The sequence below is a fragment of the Petromyzon marinus genome, chromosome 19, assembly GCF_048934315.1.
Source record: "Petromyzon marinus isolate PM22_M1 ecotype Great Lakes invasive population chromosome 19, UKy_Petmar_22M1.pri1.0, whole genome shotgun sequence".
In the NCBI taxonomy this organism is placed as follows: domain Eukaryota; kingdom Metazoa; phylum Chordata; class Hyperoartia; order Petromyzontiformes; family Petromyzontidae; genus Petromyzon; species Petromyzon marinus.
Genome location: NC_133685.1, coordinates 12610273 through 12632477, shown reverse-complemented (window position 1 = coordinate 12632477; position 22205 = coordinate 12610273). Strand labels below are relative to the sequence as shown.

Genomic DNA, 22205 nt, shown 5'->3' with positions numbered 1-22205 from the left:
TTGACACCCTCAAATGCTGTATCGAGAATGCCCACCGTGGTAGGAGCTTTGACCATAATACCAACATATTGCGATCCTTTCATTCAAATTGTAAACGCGGGGCACGAAGAGGTTGTTATTCAAGGGGGCACTACGTTGGCGCACGCAACGGGTGCGCCGGGTCCAGAAACAAAAACATGTTTTGCTACGGGACAGGATGAAATGTTGTCAAGGGAGGAGGACGATCCAGAATGGTTAAGGGATCTTTACAAACAAAACCCAGAGTCATCGCCTGTGCAACGGTCGAGTTTGCATGCGTTGCGAGTGGAATTTAAGGATGTGTTCAGTTCAGAGAAATACGACGTTGGTCAAACGACGTTGTTGCAGCATCGTATTGACATGGGAAACGCACCACCGATCAGGTTAAATTCGCATCGTGTAGGTCCTCTTGAGAAAGAATGTATTCGGTGATCTGTTGACGAAATGCTAGAGCAAGATATTATCGCCCCATCGTCCAGCCTGTGGGGAGCCCCTATTGTCCTCGTTAAAAAACGTGATGGAACCATGCGATTTTGTGTTCACTATCGGAAATTGAATAAAGTTTCAGTGGCGGAAGCGTACCCGCTTCCACGAATTGATGATTCACTGGACGCCCTATCCGGCGCCAGATTCGTTTTGACCCTCGATCTGTTGTCGGGCTTTTGGCAATTGCCCCTGGATAAGGAGTCAAGACCTAAAACGGCATTTCGGACACCACAAGGATTGTATCAATTTAACGTGCTCCCGATGGGACTCCACTCCGCGCCGGCGACCTTCCAGCGATTAATGGAACTCGTGTTGTTGGGCCTGCAGTGGGAGTCATGCTTGATATATCTAGATGATGTGATTGTTTTCAGTAGGAATTTCGATGAACATTTGCAACGACTGCGCGCCGTTTTTGGCAGAGTGCGGCGCGCCGGAATGAAATTTAAACCACAGAAGTGCCAATTGTTAAGAACATCGGTGAAGTATTTGGGGCACGTCGTTAGCGCGTCAGGAGTGGCCACTGATCTGGAGAAGACGAGTTGTGTGCGAACATGGCCAGGGCCGAAAACAGCAGGGGAAGTGCGTAGCTTTGTGGGCTTTGCGTCGTATTATCGGCGGTTCGTTAAGGATTTTGCCTCGATTGCTCGACCATTGCGTATGCTGACCGGGAAAGGTGTGAAGTTTCAATGGGGGATTGCAGAACAAAAATCGTTCGAAGCGTTGCGGGCCGCACTGGCGGACGCACCGCCATTGGGATACCCGGATTTTACGAAGCGATTTATACTTGACACGGATGCCTGTGATACGGGCATAGGCGCGGTTTTGTCACAAATGGTTGATGGCGTCGAAAGAGTGGTGGCATATGGCAGCCGGGTGTTATCGCCGGCGGAGCAAAAATACTGTGTGACGCATAGGGAATTGTTGGCGATTGTCCATTTTGTTCGCCAGTACCGACCGTATCTGTACGGCAGGGAATTTTTGATCCGCACTGATCACGCGGCACTACAGTACTCGCTGCGCGTGGATCAGCCGTCGGGGCAAATGGCTCGCTGGCTTGAGACCCTCCAGGAGTACTCTTTCACGATCCAGCATAGGAAAGGAACGCGCCTTGTAAATGCGGATGCTTTGTCGAGTTTACCGCGACCGGCTGAGACGTGTCGGTGCGCAGAGGGCTCGCTGCGTTGCGGCCCGCCGCTGCAGGAGGTTCCGCAAACGGTCGGTGCAGCAGGTTCGGGGGTGCCAGGGATAATCTCTGGAGCAGAAATTGGATTGTTGGGGTTGTCATTGAAGCAGTGGAAGCAACTGCAGGTAGAAGATTCCTCGCTGACCAGGATGAGGCTGCGTGCCTCTCGTTCAAGGGGATCGGAGGATCGCCCATTTTTGATGTTGACGGAGGGGTTGCTTGTTCGCTGGGATGTGGAAGCGCAACAATTTTGTATTGTTGTCCCGAGGGTGTTGCGGGGAAAACTGATTAACGAGATACATGAGATTGATGCATCTGGGGGAGAAGAAGACCGCGTTGACAGTGGGGAGTGAATTTTACTGGCCGGGAATGTTTAACCATGTGAAACAGCATGTAAAAGCATGCCAAGAATGTGCACGGAGGAAAGCACCGGCACGGCCATATCGTGTCCCATTGCAATCGATTCAAGTTTCGAGAGTGAACGAAATTGTGGCACTAGATATTTTGGGTCCGTTCCCCCGTCACCCCCCGAGGGCACAGATATTTGCTCGTCGGGGGTGGAATACTTAACTCGTTGGCCGATGGCATGGCCGCTAGTAGACCAGTCAGCGACGTCGATCGCTGAGGCTTTCTTGAAAGGATAAGTATTAGATAAGGGGGCCCTGGAACATTTTCTTACTGACCAAGGCAGAAATTTTTCATCGAAATTGATTAAAGACGTGTGTGACTCGCTGGGGACCAAAAAGATCCGGACGTCCCCGTACCACCCGCAGACTGACAGGATGGTCGAGCGGCTGCATAGGACGCTGACGTCCATGCTTTGTCACCAAGTAAACACCGCTCAAGATGATTAGGACCTGCATGTTGCAGCGACGCTGGCCGCGTATAGATTGGCCCCGCATGCCTCAACGGGGTACTCGCCATTTTTTCTGACGTATGGACGGGAACCGGAAGCGCCGGCTATTGTTAAATTGGGGATTCAAAAACGGGAGAAATCTACGACGGTGCCTGCTCCGATGCAGGTGGCTTTAGACCGTCTGAGGGAAGCCCGGGAGGCTGCATTGAAAAATACGGCACGACGACAAGCCGCTAACGAAAGATTGTTCGGCAGGCAGCAGCCACGAGAGCCGTGGAGTGTTGGAGATAAAGCCTGGTTGCACTGCCCCATGGTGCCGGTGGGAACGTCCCCGAAGTTTCACCGCCCCTGGCAGGGGCCCGTTGATATTGTGGAGGTTTTACGGGATCAGAGTGTGCGAATAAAATTCGGTCGTCGGACATGGCTTGTTCACCCGTCGCGCCTGAAGAAATGTGTGTTACCATATGACGCGTCATCCCCCATCCGAGAGAGGCCTGTATTGGATGTGTCCAACGAACCTGTGGGGAGGTCACAAGTGCGCGTGTCCCAGAGATCTGCCCCCCGTGTGCCTGCAGGATTGCCCTTTTTGGGCAGGGTTGCTGACTGGACGCCGATTGAACGGCCACAGATCCGGACCAATGGCCGTCCCGACCGTGAACGACGGACAGCCCCGCCAGCGGAGTGTCGCTGGGACAGGGATGGGCGCAGGGTGGAGCCCAGGAGCGCCCCTCATTGGCGAGACGAGCGAGGCCCTCCCTTACCGCAGAATATCCCGTGCAGGGGGAGATGGGCCGGCAGAGGGAACCCGTTCCAGGAGGAATACAATACGTTGACTTTGGGGGGGTTTGGGAATTCTGTATAAAGGTGTTGTGCGTGTCGTTGTGTGGTGCGTGTCGGGTGGTTGTACAAAATGGTTATGTGTTGCGAATGCGTTCTGTATATATGTTATCATCGTTCCATCCGCTTGACTCCACTACTCCAATTCGAGTATATCGTAGCCGGGGACGGCTAGGTTCTTTCATCACGGGGGGGGGGGGGGGTGATGTAGTGGAGTAAAAGATATGCATGGGTAAATTGGCCACATACAGTACATACAGACATACAAGCAGTGTGGGTCACATAAGGTCGAGCAGGTGGTGGAGTCATGGGTGGCGTAAACAAACCAAAGTAATTAAAGGAGTCATGGCACGAGGGCTGTGATTGGTCGAGAGGCTGTTAGCATTAAGTGGCGGCGTCGCGAAGTCTGGACCGTTGGACAGGTGCGAGCTGGCGGGAAAATGCCAGCGAGCCACGTGGCAATTAATTAAGGCTGATTGGAAAGGGGATAAAACGCTAGGTGATTTGAATGGGGAGTTGAGTTGTTGTTGGGCAGTTGTTGGTGAGAGGTGGAGAGATGCGAAGAGGAGAGCCGGCAAATGTTAGGGAAGAACAGATTGAGAGCCGAACCCAAAGGACAGTAAATAGCGATAGGGAGAGTTAGCGTGAGCAGAGAGGTAGTTATGGGGGAGATAGGTACAGGGAGAGTTATGGATAGATAGTCACCGTGTGTGCGGAGATAAAGTCACTGCGTGTGAAGAGATAGACGAGACACTGTGTGTGAGGAGGTAGAGAGAGAACCACTGTGTGTGGGAGGAGTATGCGCGGACGGTGCTGAGGGGAATCGGTGTGTCCGAGTTGGCGGAGCGCGGAGAGGAGAAATTATAGTGTGTGCGGAACGATGGAAATAAAAGTGACGGTGGATGAAAGGCGGTTGTCATCCGAGTAAATTCACGGCACTACACTTGTAGGGGAAAAGACTCAAGATTTGCTGAGTGTGTAAATGTAGCAGCGGTCATCAATAATGAACTGAAATGACAGAAGCCAGACATGTGTACTTAGCTCCAACTTGCATGTTAAATTCACTCGTCCTACTTTCTCCTCGTTGAAAGATTAAAAACTTGAAAAAATGTTTCACCGTCGGCACCACCGATAGCTTTTAACACTTTACAACTAAAGACGGAAACCATTTATGGATTTGCTCTGTCCATCCAAACCGGTGGAGGGCACAATAACGCTCGTAGAGGACCCAATAAGAAAAAAAACAGCAGAATATTGGGACTTATCTGATTGAAAGCCAGCGATATTGATCATAGGGTTCCCCAAAACTTGGAGACGAACAGCACAAACATGACGACTTGTAAATATGCAAACGCTCATTGCCCAGACAGCGACCCGTCGGCTTCCGTGCCGCTAATTAAATACAAATACTTCGAAAGACAGATGCATTTTGGAAAGCGGTACGTAACCCATGCATGTGCATGCTATTTTTCTTCCTTGTTTATATCAACGCCGTGTATATTCTGCACAAGCGACATACGGGGTGAGCAGGCCCGTGAGGCCGCGTGGCAGTGGTCGACGGGGTCGAGACGCAACGAAAACGATGGTGGGAAATCTCACCTCCTCCAGCAGGTGCGTGACCGCATCGATGTCACTGTACGTGCGCGTCATCTGGCCCACACGCTCCGAGCACTGCACTGCAGCCACGCACACGATTGCACGCAACAAAAACAACACACAGATTACACACGTTGGCAGTGCATTGAGTAGTCGCTAAGGTAGCCACAGTACCGTTTCTGTATCACGCGTAATAGCAATAATAATACTTTATTTATGGAGGAAACATTTTTTTCATGATTAATGAGCACGGGTCCAACGGCCCAAAACGTGAAGTGGCCAGCAACAAACAGACGCAACTGAAGTTGCAATGGATAAGAGCAACACGTAATTGACATATAATAAAAATGCTGGTAAATGTTTAATCTTGTACATCTGCTCTTGACCAATTATCTTCAGATTATGTTAAGACTTTACTGCATAAATCACAATCAACACCATCAGTAGCCAATATCTATCCACGGCTGGATCAAGGCTTTTCCAAGCCATCGCCATCTCTCACCATCTCACAATGGAGCATACCTCCTATCTCCTAAAATGTCCTCTTGGATGGGTTCCCATGAATGTGGATTTCAATTGATGAGTGCAGTACTCAAATGTGTTACATGCCTAATAATCTGGGAAGTGATCCATGCATAGATACCCCACTAAAACTTCCTATTAGCTTAGTTGGCTATGTACGGTGCGAAAAGAGTTTAACAAAAATACATAAAATAGGCAGAAATTATTGAGAAAACAACAAGGACTTCAAAGCATCTGCACATCTCCGACTTATCGCTGCAGTCTTCTACAAACTCTGCTTGTATGTAGGTCCTCTACATATTAATCTCTATATTTAACATGTAGGGTTTCGCGAACCAACATTATTCAGAATAAAGGTTTTTGGGTTTGGTGGGTTAACGGCACATTTATATTTACGGGATCTAACCCAAACGCCTTTATTACGACTTCGTCTTTACACTCAACTGCACGTACCCACAAAGCGACAGATGAAAGGTGTGCATCCCCCACACCCAGCCATTACCTTTACCTCCTCAGTGACGGTGCATTAACAGTGCAAGATACCCATGTGTTTACATCAAATTGCCTGGCAAGAATCCACTTCATGGCCACGTCAAGCTTAGGCATTAACTGCCTTTAAAAAGCATGGTCAGCACAAAGACTTGTCAACAACAAGAGCAAAAGCACGATTCAAGGCTCATTTACAAGGTGGCCTGCAGAGTGCAAGAGCAATGGGACTCCTCCATCTGTGTAGAGTTCTAAGTGGTATCCCCTCGAAGGAATGCGTTTTCTCCAGGTACTCCAGTTTTATACCACATACCAAACACGCGTTGATGGAGTTGTCCTAACGTTCCAATACAAAACCCTCCTAAAAAAGTCTCTAAGACTCAATAAGGTTTTCCTGGATGAAGGCCAGCAATATTATTATTAAAAGGAGGATTTGAAATAAAAAAATCCATGCTAACTGCTGCTCAATTCCAGGGATGGCCTGGATGTTTAAATGAGCGCTCTCTAAATTCCAGCTGGAGATATTCACAGACTTCTACCAAGCCTCGTGGCTGTACCATTACAATTACACATCCACACAAATCCATCCATGCAGAGCTTTAAGCATTATCTCCCACTTGATCAAATGGATTTATCTTAGAACCACGGTTTCCTCCAATGTAAATCCAAACGCTCATTCATGGAATTATATAATACAGGATCCTCTTGTCTTAATAAAAAAATTGTCGTGTCTTAAAACATACTTTCCTGCATAAAGGACAGCAATATTGTTATTTATTATTTTACAACTCTCTAAAAACTCCATGCTAATTACAGCTCAGTTTCCAAGGATGTTCTGGATGTCTGGGAGCACTCTCGAGATTCCGGCTGGAAAAATGTACAGGATTCCATTGAGCCACGTGACTACATCGTCACAATTACTCATCCACATGGACGAGCCGGGACAGCTATGGGAATAACAGCCGTATCTCCACTCGAGTGCTTTCAATGAATGTTATACGAGAGGTCGTAAAAAAAAAAGCTGCAACGGAGGAATTTTCAACAGCAGCGACTGAACAGATTACACCAAATTTTAACAAAAATGGCTAAGTATAAATATTAGGGGTTTTAAGTTTCAGGTTTCTTTTGTATAACCAGGTTATACAAGAGTTACCTGGTCCACTCAAAATGACAAAAGCAAAATAAAGTACAGCAACTAATCAAAACAGGAAGCGGAACAAAAACAACCGTTTTGATTTAAAGCTTTCGTGACTGCAGGGATTCATATTCTTGGTTCTTTCGGTAAAGTCACCACGTAGAAGGGAAACAATAAAATAATAAAAATATAAAACAATAAAATTATCACGACGTTTCGACTGCAACACAAGCAATCATCATCAGGTGTGAAAACCACAGCAAGAAAATTTGAAAAAAAAATTATTGCTGTGGTTTTCACACCTGATGATAATTGCTTGTGTTGCAATCGAAACGTCGTGATAATTTTATCGTTTTATATTTTTATTATTTTATTGTTTCCCTTCTACGTGACTTTACCGAAAGAACCAAGAATAAAAACAACCGTGTCACACGAGACAATAAAAAAACACTGCACGAACACAAATGCTGGCCAAATAATAACTCCATGGATCATAGTACAATTAGTAATTAAGTTACGGGAACACCAAACAGATATACGGCAACCATTGTACTAACGTGGGTTGGGACGATGGATTGATTCATCCATTAGTAATGGTTCTTAAAGTTGACAATACACGCATTGAAATTGTGTACATGAGAATCGATGTTTTTCAATTTGTGTATCTTATATTTCATGGGGGTTTGTCATGCCTAAAGGTGCTATATTTCACACAAACATCTCTCTATTCTTCAATCGAACTGCAATCCACAATTGAGACAACTCACCATGTCGCCGGGGGAGTGAGTTTTTCCCACCCCAAATAATAGAAACAAAATTTACAGCTGGAGATGATAGACGGTAACATTGATATTAAAATATTTTAAAAAAAATTACACAATAATCACTCAACTGAACTACTAGTAAATTCATTACGGCCTACATTGACACAAAAAAAAACTGTGATAAAATTTCAATAAGTAAACCGAAGGAATACTGAGACTTAATCTAAAATGGGAAATGCTCACCACACCTACATGGGTGTTCACACATGAGTTTCTCGAGCGAAGCAGACAGCAGCTTTGGTGGTGGACTGATCAACACAGCACAGCTTACAAGGTGCAGACACTACTTAAACTCAAACTGAACAATTTTCACTTTACCAGGGTGAGGCCCACTCAGCGATATACAGCTCATTTCCAGAAGCGACCCGGTCACAAATGATAGTTCAACGAAGAGGCTTATTACATGAAAATGTATAGCAGCCAAATACTCCAGAACAACTTCCCCACAATAAGTACACTTTAGTGTACAGTAAAACCTTGGATTGCGAGCATAATTCGTTCCGAAAACGTGTTTGTAATCCAAAGCACTCGTATATCAGTTGTGATCACGTGACGCTCGGCAGGCAAAGCGTATACGTACTACTCGTATCGCAAGACCTCGCTCGTTGATCAAATTATTATTTATTTAACATATTTGCTCGTCTTGCAAAACACTCGCAGACCAAGTTACTCGCAATCCAAGGTTTTACTGTATATACATGTATGGATACACATGCACGTCAATCCACTGCTAGATGAGCGGCTCTCCCCACGCCGTTCGGGTCCTGGTTGTTATTTGACCATACTACACCATGTCGGTAAAGGGGGAGTGTGGTCCAGGACCGCTTTTGATATCACTCGCCACTGACGTTGTTTAGCCTTGTCAGGGAAGACAACTCAGATTGCCGGGTTCATCGCGCAGTGCACTAGCCACTGTGCCACCGCTCTACCCCGATGCTTTGTGATTATGTCAAAGGGGTCATTATGGCACACGTTGGTGATACCAACATTCTCAGCCGTGCTCAATCCACTGCTGGGTCGTGGCCTCTCAAAGCCATGGCCACCTCCAATTAGCACCGATGGCTACTTACGTCATGGATTTTTTTAGGCGTAAAAAAGTTCTGCATACATCTCTCCGAGTCCTGCAAATATGAAAATGCACCCAGCATACGGGCTAATATCATCGCTCCATCTCCTTGGTGGACGTGCTCTCTGGGACGCGTTTCCCTCCTTTGAGTGCCACTGTTGTTTTTCTCACCTGCAGATCACCTGAATGCCCCGCCATAGCTTACTTCTGGGAGCCGACAATCATTTTATGGCTACTAGCAGACGCCCAAACGCTGGAACATACGTCTTAAGATTAGTGCAACACAGTAACCAATACGGTGATTAGGGCCATAGTGAGGATAGAGGTCGGTAAAGATAACTCGCCTATTGGCAATGAGCAATAGCCAGGAGAGCAACACGACCCACACAGTTGAGGAAGAGTAAAACGCCAGCTACCACACACAATGGTTGTGCACCAAATACCGATAACAGGGATCACCTACGGCAGAGATGGAGCCGTGAAATCGGCTAATGTGCAGGTTCTGGGTGGATTGTTGCATTGCAACACCATAGAGGAGTGGCGGCATGCCAGGGGAGGCTTTAATCCAGCAGTGGATTGATCATGGCTGCTGCTGATGATGATGATATTAGTACTGTACACACTGTCGATAGATGTATATATTAGATTTGTCTCACTGGCCAGGCCAATGTTTTTTTTACATTTGTTAACACCAGGATCGGTGACATAAAGAGCAACATGAGTTGGACCCGCATGCCGATGGTAATGACTCAGACTAAAATCAATACTTACACCTACGATGTACACATCAATTTCACATGTGAGAGTGAATGATTTACAACTGATGCAAATTATATGCAAATAGAATGCTCTGATTACAGTTAAGCAAATGGCACAGACAAACTTTCTCCGAATTGAGACAGAAAAAAGGATTAATAATAAAAAATTATACAAAAAGCAATCGATTGTAAAGGCGAAACACAGCCTAGATATTGTGACTTGGGGAGAAAATCATCGCATGCATAAAAAAACCATAACGTACAAATATATACACTTACAAATACACTTCAAGCTTCAAGTTTACTTTGTTTGAGCAGGTGAGAACTCAAGAGACCAGGACAGCCTTGTCATTTGCAAGAGCGAGTGACCTTGGTCAGGGTAAAATGACAGGAGCAACAACGCAATGCCAAGTCACAGCTTGAGTTTCGCGCGCACACACATCGTACTGCTGCGAGCCGATTGCCCCGGGAGCACACTCGGGAGGCATTACGGAGAAACGGACACTCGTGTGCAGTCATGCTCACCAGAGTAAGCCACCGAGAGGGCTCCCGCATCACCATCAAGTCTCCACAAGTGGCGCTCGCCCACTGAAGGACGGACGCTCCCTGCGTTACGCGTCCACGGCCGTGCGACGGACACACTCGAGCGTCCCAATCGGTATGGATCCCATCACCAAGACCGCACGCTGAAACACGAAATCTAGGGCAAGGAGTGATGATGACGACGACGACGATGATGATGATGATGATGCAACCCTTGGAATTCCGCTGCACCGCCAAACTCCACCCTCCCGCTGAAGACGTCAAAATTCGTTTCCCTTCAAGGTCCGTCATCAACGTTTGAGGCCAACCGTGACGCTTTGGCAATGAGCTGCGGCCTCCAAATGCCCCGTCAGACCGACGACGTCGCGTGTACGTTCAGCCGAGCTGTACAACGGTGCAGCCAGTGTACATGTTGAGAGCCTTGCCGCACAATTTCATTCCAAAGTCTACAGTTTAAACCACCAACTCCGCTCGTTAATCCAGCCGTCTTTTCCGGTTTACCACCAACGTGAACGGCTGCAGCCATCATGACAGTCACAACGCTCGCGTGCGCGCCCACTCGCTCACCAATGCCGCTTCGCGAAATCTCGGCACATACGACTTTCTGCTGAACTCTTAAAAGGCCGCCTCCCCTCCTCCTACCATGCCCCTGAGGTTTCACAGAAGAAGCTGGGATCCACCTGTGTGACCATCGGGTAAAAATGGCGCGCTGGCAACACGTGCCATCGTGTGCCACCGTGCGATAAGAGAGCTGCGTGACGTGCCCAGAGAGGCACAGCCACAACTGGGAGGCTAATGGCTACACTATGTATCATCTACACTTTGACGTTTCAGCAATACGATTAACCGAGTGTTACAATGCACCAGCACACATAGCCAAAGTCCAAAATGCGTGACAGATTCATTCTTTCCATAATGTGTGTACTGCGGGTATTGCGCAACGATAAAGCACTTAAGAGTTAATATTAATCAGCCATGTTCAATCCACTGCTGGAGGAAGATCTCCCCAAGCCATGTTGGTCAACGAAGGGGAGTTATTTGAACATACTTAACTATTTTTATTTTATTTTACCAGGTAAGGCCTACTTAGTTATATATAGGCATTTTTCAGACGCAACCTGGTCACAAATGATAGTTCAATGAAGTGGCTTATTGTGTGGAAATTTATAGCAACCAAAAACTCTAAACGCATGTTTTTTTCTAAATGTGGAGGGAAAAACCGGAGGACCCAGATAAAAATCAATGCGACCACGGGCAGAACATGCGAACTCCTAATATACAAGTGTCAGGGTCGGGATGGAACCCACAACCTCCTGTATACCAGGCGAGGTAGTTAACATCTCCTAGCCACCGTGGTGCCCTCACCATGCTTCACCATGCTGGCCAGTGAGGGTTTTTGGTGAATGGGAAACAGCGACCAAAACCAGTTTAAATATCACTCACCGGGGTTTAGTGCACCAACCACTGCACCCAAACTTGAAATTCTGATTGAAAACAACTCTCCGCGTGCACACACAATGTGAGTCAAAGGTGTGGCATGCACGGCCTGGGGTTGCCTGGTCTGAGTACCCTCCGTCTAAGTCGTAATTTGTACTCGCGCTCTATGCAAATCTAATTCCTTAATCGCGGCTGTGCTCATGATAAAATGTGCCATAAAAATAAACACCACCATAAAACCTGAGAAATAGAATGTTGTGAAACGGAGCCGAAATTTTCCTTGGTGAACGCATGCACGACAGTACGCATAGGAATCCCTAGGATGGAATGCGCATGATACATTTTTATTATTATTATGTATGTCACTGTTCTGATTTTTCCTCCCATCTATAACAACCTTTCATTTGCCTTCAATATTTCACACTCACCCTCACAGTGACTAAAGCTCAAGGCATGTCATATACGCGCTGTCGCTCGTAGACAAAATTGTCAACTGCTATTTGGCCGAGTGGCACAGCGGTAGTGTGGGTGATATACGATCTGAAGGTTACGAGTTTAAATCATGGTTGGAGGTCGACTCGACGCTTCATCCCTTCCGGGCCAATAAAATAAATAGCAATTTCGTCGGGAAGTCAAACCGCTTTTGCGCCGTGAGAAGACTGACACTCACTGAAGGAGGAATGGGATGTCCACCAGTGGCTCAGGGCTGTATGTATGTAGAACTTCTGGCTCAGGGCTGTATGTATGTCGAACTTCTTTCGCTCCGTACGTAGCCAACAAGAACAATCCCGTGATTAAAGAGAAAACAAACCTCTTGACATATGCAGGGTAAAGATTAGTTTTACTATTTTTGTTTAAGTGAATGGAGTAAGCAGGCTTGGATGGGAGGGATAATGGGGAGAATCACAACAGAGTGGCAGCCAAGGAAGGAAATGAACTACAGAGGACGTCCACCGAAGAGACGAAGTGATGATATCAGCTCGTGTGCAGGTGTTGGATTGTTACACCGTAGGATCGTGAGAGAGGAGGCTTCATCCAGCAGTGGATTGATCATGGGTGGTGATGATAATGATGAAAAGAACCATAATGAGATGGCTGGGTGGCTCAGGGTGATAATATAGTGTCAGAGGGCTGCGCTGGCACTCCTGACACCATGGGTACGAACCCGGGTTTTAGCCACACGTGATTAAACCGGGTGTTCATGTGTAGCGCATTGATGGTTTCAGGAAATCACTAACGGGCTGCACAATAAAACCCACCACATTAAATGTAGTGCTGTTCTTAATTTGGCTTCATAAAGCTCTAATGGTAATGATGTTGTATGGCTAATGAAGAGCAACTATTAGAGGTTCAGTTGTAAGTGATTTGGCCGCTTCATTGCTTTGTCAGAAAATTGACGAATTCCAGATGCACCACCTTCAAGCTTATGTTAGGGGTAGTGCAAAATCATACGGTCAACGGTTTGTGGTTCATAGCCGCAGTCACATACAGGAGAGTCTCCGATTTCCGAACAATTATAGTTTTATTGCAACAAAAAGTATTTCCCGGCACGTAAAAGGTGTGCCGAAGTGCATATAGAGAGGCCTAATGCGTTAACTGTCCCGCGACGTCACCTCCCAGGCCCGCCCTGACACAGGGTGGTGGGTGCAACGCTCGCGATGAGTGTTCCAAAAAACGCATTTAATTGGATGACTTGACGCTCATAGTACGATTGTGACACAATTATAAACGGGGAGAGACATGGGAAGAGACACAACTCACGACAAATAACTGTAATTCGTTGCCTTGCGATTGGTTAGTGCGTTGGCACGGAGGTTAACGCAGTGCGCTATGAACCCAGCAACCTGATGACAATTCCCGGTCACGGCCAACATCAGTGGCGAGTGATATCCTTGGTAAGCCGCGCTGCCCTGGCACGGTGAAGTACGTTCAAACAAACCCTCGTGACCGACACGGCGCAGAGAGGCTTTCATCCAGCAGTGGATTGATTGAAAAGCGGCTGCACATCGTTATTATAGTGGTTCTGAAATCAACGGTGTGCATAGGCCCCCCCCTCTCACGGGGGTTCAAACGATCAGGCGAGGTCACAGCATGGCACTGTTCTTTGAACGGCATCGCCCGGTTACAGCTCAAACAGAGACTCTAGCGCGCGCACACACACACTAGGTGACAATATAAAACGATGGTGACCCGCAGCGTCTCCAGTCACACACCCATTGGGCCGGCGGGCTGGCCTAACCCACGGTCTTTGTAAAAAGAGATGCTGCCACGGTGTTGTTTGGTGTCGGTGAACTCTCCGCGCGAGACAAAGAAGCCCCAACTTGTTCCATGTAATTTTATTGCAGTGGGAACCTTTGAACACGCTGTTCTAAGATTACTACCCCCCATTACCGTCACTGGTTTAGTTTTTGTTGCATTTGCTCGCAGTTTTAATACAGCGCACCCGGAAAATCCCAACTAGGCTTGGGTAATAGGTGCGAGATGGTGCTTTACCACACTGGAGTGCTTTCGGAGAGCTGAACTTGATCATGAAAAGCGAAGTGCGAACGTGCCAAAAGCAGGACGTTTTCAAATTGGTGTGTGTATTTCCTGCACTGGATCAGAAATATGGGCATTGATAAAGATAACAAAAGAAAAGCTGAAAAGTGTGCCAAAAAGCATAATTCACTACGCAGGTCAGGGCAGATTGGTGAAATGGGAGCCCAAGATCGGTTCAGACAGTCACTCCCCCACTGTATGTCAGACTTCTTTCACACCGTACATAGCCAACCATGCTAATCAGACTCGGGTTTGCCATGTTCGCGGCGCCATGAGCTACCAACTGCACACAACTCCACCCTATTAGCAGTGGTGACACAGAGCAGTTTAGTGTTTTAATCCTCACTCAGTGAACGACACACTCAGGGGACTGTAACTGATAAACTTCGCTCGCCACAACCACGGCATTTGAGGAATTTACGATGCACACCTTTGGGCAAGACAAGCGTGAGATTTAAAATAGATGTACGTGCGATAAAATATGTGCTGTGTGCTGAAGTCGAGGCATCGTGTTTGGCTACTTCTGAAATACGACGGACGAAACGTGTCTTTTAAACACGGAGGAATTGCACACATTAGTGGAGCGTAACACTAACCATTCTGGGCACAAAGGCTTCGTTGTCGCGCACGAACGCAACAACATTTGTCTATAAGCGGCCATGCACAATTGTAGATGTTGCAGGTTTACTCTGCAACACCGGTGTTGCTGAACCAGTAATGAATTGGAATTGTTTTGTTTACGCGACAAACTAATTGGCTGTGCCGGGTGGTGGCGGGTTTAACGACACGTTTATATTCACGCAATCTCACCCAAAAACCTCTATTATGGATAATATTGGTCGCGAAAGCCTGCTACGTGTTAAACATACACAGCCTACATGCAATTACATTAATTTTTACGGCATGAACGTCCATACCAGAAATAGACATTCGTACCAGTTAAAGTGAAGAGTGCCTTTGCAATGATGGCATCTAAGTCGTGGAACGGTCTCTGCCCGACCATATCACCACATCGGCGATCTTAGGATCCATTCTAGAAAGGACGTGAATTTTTTCCGATTAGCTTTCCGCAATGTCTCATGTGCGACCGCATGAGGAAACTGACGACGTACTGAATGTTTATTTGATTCATATACGAGCTTGACTACCCGGCTTGACTACCCGGCTTCGCACGGGACTTGGATTCTTGTCTTGGATTAATACACGGCCTACGCGGAGGGTTGGGGGGGGTGATGCGTGACGTCAGCCGGCACACAGCGTAACGCTGACGCATGCGGGTGACATGACAAAGATGTGACGTCACCACTCACTTGCCGTGCAAAATATATCCATTATTGCGCCCCCCCCCCCCCCCACAAAATACAAAAGTATATTTTTATACTTTTTGCATTGTGTACAGTCTGGAAGCTACTCCCATGCCAAATTTCAAGCTTGTTGCATGTCGGGAAGTATGATAAACATTTCGAACAGACACATTCACAAATTTCCCTTTTATATATATAGATATCTTTGTACAGTAACTGCTTGCTGTGTTTATAGATCTGCAGGCATTGGGTTCATAGGTTAAACCCTTTAGAAAGCGCTTCGAGACAATGGCATGTGAAGTACCTTACAAACATTTTTAAATGAGGATACCAACTTCTGGGGTGAGAAACGGAGAAAACTTCTGATTCCATGGCACAGCCAAACAGCCACTTGCTGTGCATCAGCTTGCGTGGGACTCTGGGGATTGCTGCGATTAACAGGTGATAAGTTTTACACTCACAAGGGTCAACTTGAACAGTATATATATTAAAAAGTAAACGATTTAATGATAAAGCCTTTTGTATAGTTTCCAAAGAAACCTAAACAGGTGATGGCATGTATCGTACGCACACACGTTCTGCTCATAACGAATGCAATTTCAACGCTGAAATGAACACGGAAGGTCATTTTGGAGGACGTTCAAACTAAACAAGCGACAAGTGGAAAATATTTTTTGCAATCGGACGCCCATTAGCACCCAAGGATATTTGCACACTCGCAAAAGTAAAAGTCCATCCAAAGCAGCACCGTGCAGTGCCGTACTAATGACAGTCCCCATTTTCTGTCAAGCGTGTTTAATTTTCCACTTGGAATTTTGCTGAGCACTAATATTTTAATTATTTATTTTCATTTTACCAGGTAAGGCCCACTGAGCTTCATAGCTCTTTTTCAGAAGCGACCTGGTCACAAATGATAGCTCAACGAAGTGGCTTATCACGTGGAAATTTATAGCGACCAAATACTCTAAACGCGTGTTGATTCTAAATGTGGAAGGAAAAAAAACAGAGAACCCGGAGAAAAATCCACGCGACCACAGGGAGGACAAATATACAGCAGCAGCAGGCATCAGAGTCGGGATCGAACCCACGACCTCCTGTATACCAGGCGAGAGAGTTAACATCGAACTCACACCCTCCTGTATACCAGGCGAGAGAGTTAACATCGAACTCACACCCTCCTGTATACCAGGCGAGATAGTTAACATCGAACCCACGACCTCCTGTAAACCAGGTGAGATAGTTAACATCGAACCCACGACCTCCTGTATACCAGGCGAGAGAGTTAACATCGAACCCACGACCTCCTGTATACCAGGCGAGAGAGTTAACATCGAACCCACGACCTCCTGTATCAGGCGAGAGAGTTAACATTGAACCCACGACCTCCTGTATACCAGGCGAGAGAGTTAACATCGAACCCACGACCTCCTGTATACCAGGCGAGGTAGTTAACGTCTCACCACATCGGCGCCAAAGATTCGGATGCCAGGATACGTTGCTGCGTCCGCCAGCACATGTTCACCCATGGCGGACGAGAGCGTAAACAAGTACTGCTGCAGTGACGGACAAACACTCTGTCTCCAAAACCAGAGTAATGTATTATCAATGCTAATAACTAAAACCATGATTGGAAAGAAAAAAAACCCACAAAGTTATCATCTCGTAGCGGCCCAAGTACCCTCCATCGCTACCACTCATTCCTCAACCCTTGCACACCCCCCCCCCCCACATCTCAATCATTCTATCCCGTGTCATCGTTTTGTAAGCTATGGCAAGCGCCTTGAGTTGAGGGCACTCTATAAATATAAATTAGATAAGCATCTTGGCTCTGCGTTCTGGGCTGTGCAACGTGACTTTAACGCATTGTTGTGAAAAGAGATTGGTGAGCGGCAGTGCCTCAACCTCTTTGGTTTCGCAGCTCCCCAAACAAGACCACTGGCCATCATACAGTGAGGGAAATAAGTATTTGATCCCCTGCTGATTTTGTACGTTTGCCCACTGACAAAGAAATGATCAGTCTATAATTTTAATGTTAGGTTTATTTGAACAGTGAGAGACAGAATAACAACAAAATCCAGAAAAACGCATGTCAAAAATGTTATAAATTGATTTGCATTTTAATGAGGGAAATAAGTATTTGATCCCTCTGCAAAACATGACTTAGTACTTGGTGGCGAAACCCTTGTTGGCAATCACAGAGGTCAGACGTTTCTTGTAGTTGGCCACCAGGTTTGCACACATCTCAGAAGGGATTTTGTCCCAATCCTCTTTGCAGATCTTCTCCAAGTCATTAATGTTTCGAGGCTGACGTTTGGCAACTCGAACCTTCAGCTCCCTCCACAGATTTTCTATGGGATTAAGGTCTGGAGACTGGCTAGGCCACTCCAGGAACTTAATGTGCTTCTTCTTGAGCCACTCCTTTGTTGCCTTGCCCGTGTGTTTTGGGTCATTGTCATGCTGGAATACCCATCCACGACCCATTTTCAATGCCCTGGCTGAGGGAAGGAGGTTCTCACCCAAAATTTGACGGTACATGGCCCCGTCCATCGTCCCTTTGATGCGATGAAGTTGTCCTGTCCCCTTAGCAGAAAAACACCCCAAAAGCATAATATTTCCATCTCCATGTTTGACAGTGGGGATGGTGTTCTTGGGGTCATAGGCAGCATTCTTCCTCCTCCAAACACGGCGAGTTGAGTTGATGCCAAAGAGCTCCATTTTGGTCTCATCTGACCACAACACTTTCACCCAGTTGTCCTCTGAATCATTCAGATGTTCATTGCCAAACTTCAGACAGGCATGTATATGTGCTTTCTTGAGCAGGGGACCTTGCGGGCGCTGCAGGATTTCAGTCCTTCACGGCGTAGTGTGTTACCAATTGTTTTCCTGGTGACTATGGTCCCAGCTGCCTTGATATCATTGACAAGATCCTCCCGTGTAGTTCTGGGCTGATTCCTCACCGTTCTCATGATCATTGCAGCTCCACGAGGTGAGATCTTGCATAGAGCCCCAGGCTGAGGGAGATTGACAGTTCTTTTGTGTTTCTTCCATTTGCGAATAATCGCACCAACTGTTGTCACCTTCTCACCAAGCTGCTTGGCAATGGTCTTGTAGCCCATTCCAGTCTTGTGTAGGTCTACAATATTGTCCCTGACATCCTTGGAGAGCTCTTTGGTCTTGGCCATGGTGGAGAGTTTTGAATCTGATTGATTGATTGCTTCTGTGGACAGGTGCCTTTGATACAGGTAAGAAGCTGAGATTAGGAGCACTCCCTTTAAGAGTGTGCTCCTAATCTCAGCTCGTTACCTGTATAAAAGATACCTGGGAGCCAGAAATCTGATTGAGAGGGGGTCAAATACTTATTTCTCTCATTAAAATGCAAATAAATGTATAACATTTTTGACATGCGTTTTTCTGGATTTTTTTGTTGTTATTTTGTCTCTCACTGTTCAAATAAACCTACCTTGAAAATTATAGACTGATCATTTCTTTGTCAGTGGGCAAACGTACAAAATCAGCAGGGGATCAAATGCTTTTTTTCCCTCACTGTAGAGGTTTAGGGTTAGATCGCGTAACTATATAAATGTGTCGTTAAAAGCCGCCACCACCCGACACAGCCAACTAGTAAGGGTTGTCACGTAAACAAAACGTGCCAATTCGTCACTAGTACAGCACACCGGTGTGTTGGACGTCAAGCCACAACATCTACAATCTGAGTACGACGTTTCGCCAGTAATTGCAACGAGCTTCATCAGGCGACAGCCAGATTTGTGGAGGAGTCTTACTGTGTCGTTCCTTATATAGAGGCATAGATGTGTTGACCACGCTTCTGCACTCTTGCACAATGTGGGGAGGGGGATTCATGCGAAAGCCTCCTCCGTGTTAAGACCACTGGCCCCTGCAGCCCCCCCCCCCACTCCACCCAGCTCCAGTGCCCCCCCTCCCAGGTGACTAAGGCCACACAATACAGATACTGATCTCATGTCCATGCCGCTATCTAACACAGCAGTAAGGCACGTGTTTCACGCTAACCGTGCCTCCGATTGCCAAGGTTGGCTACATACGGTGCGAAAGAAGTTCAACAAACACACACGTTTCGTCGCCACAACGCGGCGCTGACGTTCCCCAAGCACGTTCAACATTCACCTGCACGGTATCCATGCCGCAGCGGATGTTTCACAACACCCCTCCCCCCCACCCCAAAAAAGCATCTTTCATTCCCCCATGGATTGAGAACCACTGCTTTCGATACACAGTCATGAGCTCCATTATAGGTCTACGGTGATGTTACGTCACTGGCGTCGTGTTCAGATGTATTCACGTGACGGAGTGCCTGAGCGCAACTCTAAAGATGTTTCACATTCACGAAGCTTCAAACCTGTGGTGTACAGCCCAGGACAAGCGGCTTAGATATGGAGCTACAAGACAACCGATGTTAGTTTTTTGAGTTGCGCTTTCTTTTAATCACGTATCCTTGGTTCTTTCGGTAAAGTCACGTAGGTAGAAAAATAATGGATCACGACGTTTCGATTGCACGTTTCGTCGCTTTTTCTACCTACGTGACTTTACCGAAAGAACCAAAGAGTATAAAAGTGAATAATATTGATGGGATTTGAATGTCATGTGTGTACGAGCTGTCATTCCTCGCAGAAGGCGAGCCAAATCCTAATGGGGTTTTTTCACATGCTTGTAATTTTTATATGTATGTAGTGACATAACGCTGACTATTGGACAGCAGCAGCAACTACCATGTGGGCACTTGGCGCACACGCCGCTGAGCATATACGTGGGTGTACCAGCAGGGCAGAGGAACTGGGGCAAGGGTCACGGTAGACCTCGTGTGGAAGCCCCTGGAACCCTCCAGAGGGTTCCAGAAGGGAGGCGCGGCTAGGGCGGAGCCAAGCCGCGCCGAGGGGAATATAAGCAGCGGAGAGCGAGAGCTCTGGGCTGCCGGTTCTGGGATTGGACTCGTCTCGTCGTCGCTGCCGCCTTCGCCCGATCATTGCGCGGCCGGATAGTAGTCGGCTGCCCCGGTCGACGCCGCCGGTGCAACGCGGACAGGGTCATGTCTGGGACGGGGCGCGCGTCAGCGGGGTCGTGTGTGAGACAGAGGGCCCGAGTGTTGGCGTGAGCTCAAAAATAACAAATAAAGAGGGCAGAGCGGTTGTTCCTGCGACCACCTCATCTCCGGCTGACTCTGTGTGCGGAGCACGCCACCCGCACGCACAGACGACACTACATATATTTAAAAAATCGAATCCTAAATGTTTTATGCTTGATCATCAATAATGTAATTTATATTAGAGTCCTAGCATGCATATTTACCTGAGACACTATGTCTCTCTCACCAACTCACACTGATCGGCGTGGTTAAGTAGTGTGGTTAAATAACCCCTATGACAAGAACAACAATGCGAGTTGAACCCCGATGAATCTTGGAGAGCTGATGGAGTTTAAAAGAGCTCCAACAAACAAACACCTCGTGAAAGACCCAACGCTGAAAATCCCTGGGTTTGATCTTCCACAAAGCTCACGGTCCACCCTAAACCACATCCCACTGCACAAACCGTGGCAGATGCGGATACCCGAGGCACAAAGAAAAAAACTCTCCAGCGTGCGACTGTGGTTATCCAGAACAGACAATACAACATATGACCCAATGGCCGATCCACAAATACGGAGGAAACATCCAAGGCTATAAACTGCGCTACTGCTGACGCGGTTATCTGGCTTGACCCCATGAATGTGAAATTGTAGTTGCTCTGCATCTACATCCGCCATACGGAACAAGTAGTGAGTGATATCCAAGCCGGCACTAGCAAACTCTGCTCTCCACTCCACAATTACCATCGTGAAGGACAGTTAAACAACTGCCATGACCGATGCGACATTGGGAGCCCTTCATCCCAACAGGGGACTGACAATGGGCTGTGAACTATTATTTTCATCGACCACAAAGAAAATGTGCATGAAAAGACAGGAAGCAATTGTGTAATAGTTTCCAAATAAATAGCAGCAGTCAAGATACGAGCAATAGCATTGAATCTGGCGAAGTCTTGCATAACTTACAATTAGTCACACCCAAAACAATAAACAGAGGCAACAGTACTACATCTTCCAAACACCAAACCACCACATACAGCTGTAGTATTTGCGTATAAAAACAACAGGGCCTCCATGTAAACACGCCGAAGATGGTCAAAAAGAAACCTACGTGACTGACACTGCTTCTTGACAGCATCATCAGCCTTGACGAAATAACCACGGGCTTGCAGCGTAATCTCAAAACTTACTTCATTGTATACCGAGTGCCCGCCAGTGCCCTAAGCGCTTTTGAAGACCACACGCACCAACTTTTCTGCGGACTATGATGTGAAAATTATTGATCCGGTGGGTCCATGCGTGTGTGCGTGCGGGATACTAAGAGTGTTGGCGTAACACTAGGTAAGTGCTGCTTTCTAAACCCGAGACTGTCAGGTTGTAAGAATACTGTACAGAACATGAATTTGTATATACGTGTTTATTCATGGACTGCTTTACTCCACATGCCAAGGTGATTACTAAATCATCATAACGACACTCAATATTTAACAAAGTACTGCTCTGCAGCAGATTGGCC

At 46.9% G+C, this 22205-nt stretch overlaps 1 protein-coding gene across 6 annotated transcripts in view; it reads right to left on the bottom strand.

Annotated features, from left to right (window-relative positions):
- Positions 1-22205, bottom strand: part of LOC116943827 (trafficking kinesin-binding protein 1-like) — a 71792-nt gene that overhangs the window by 27870 nt on the left and 21717 nt on the right. For 5 of the 6 annotated variants that reach the window (XM_032957058.2, XM_032957061.2, XM_032957056.2 and 2 more), the window contains one exon: positions 4980-5056. In XM_032957058.2, the coding sequence (XP_032812949.1) occupies positions 4980-5056 (77 nt within the window). Of the gene's footprint in view, positions 1-4979; positions 5057-10292; positions 15578-22205 lie in introns of those variants that run through there. The other variant, XM_076068171.1, reaches the window with a different exon arrangement.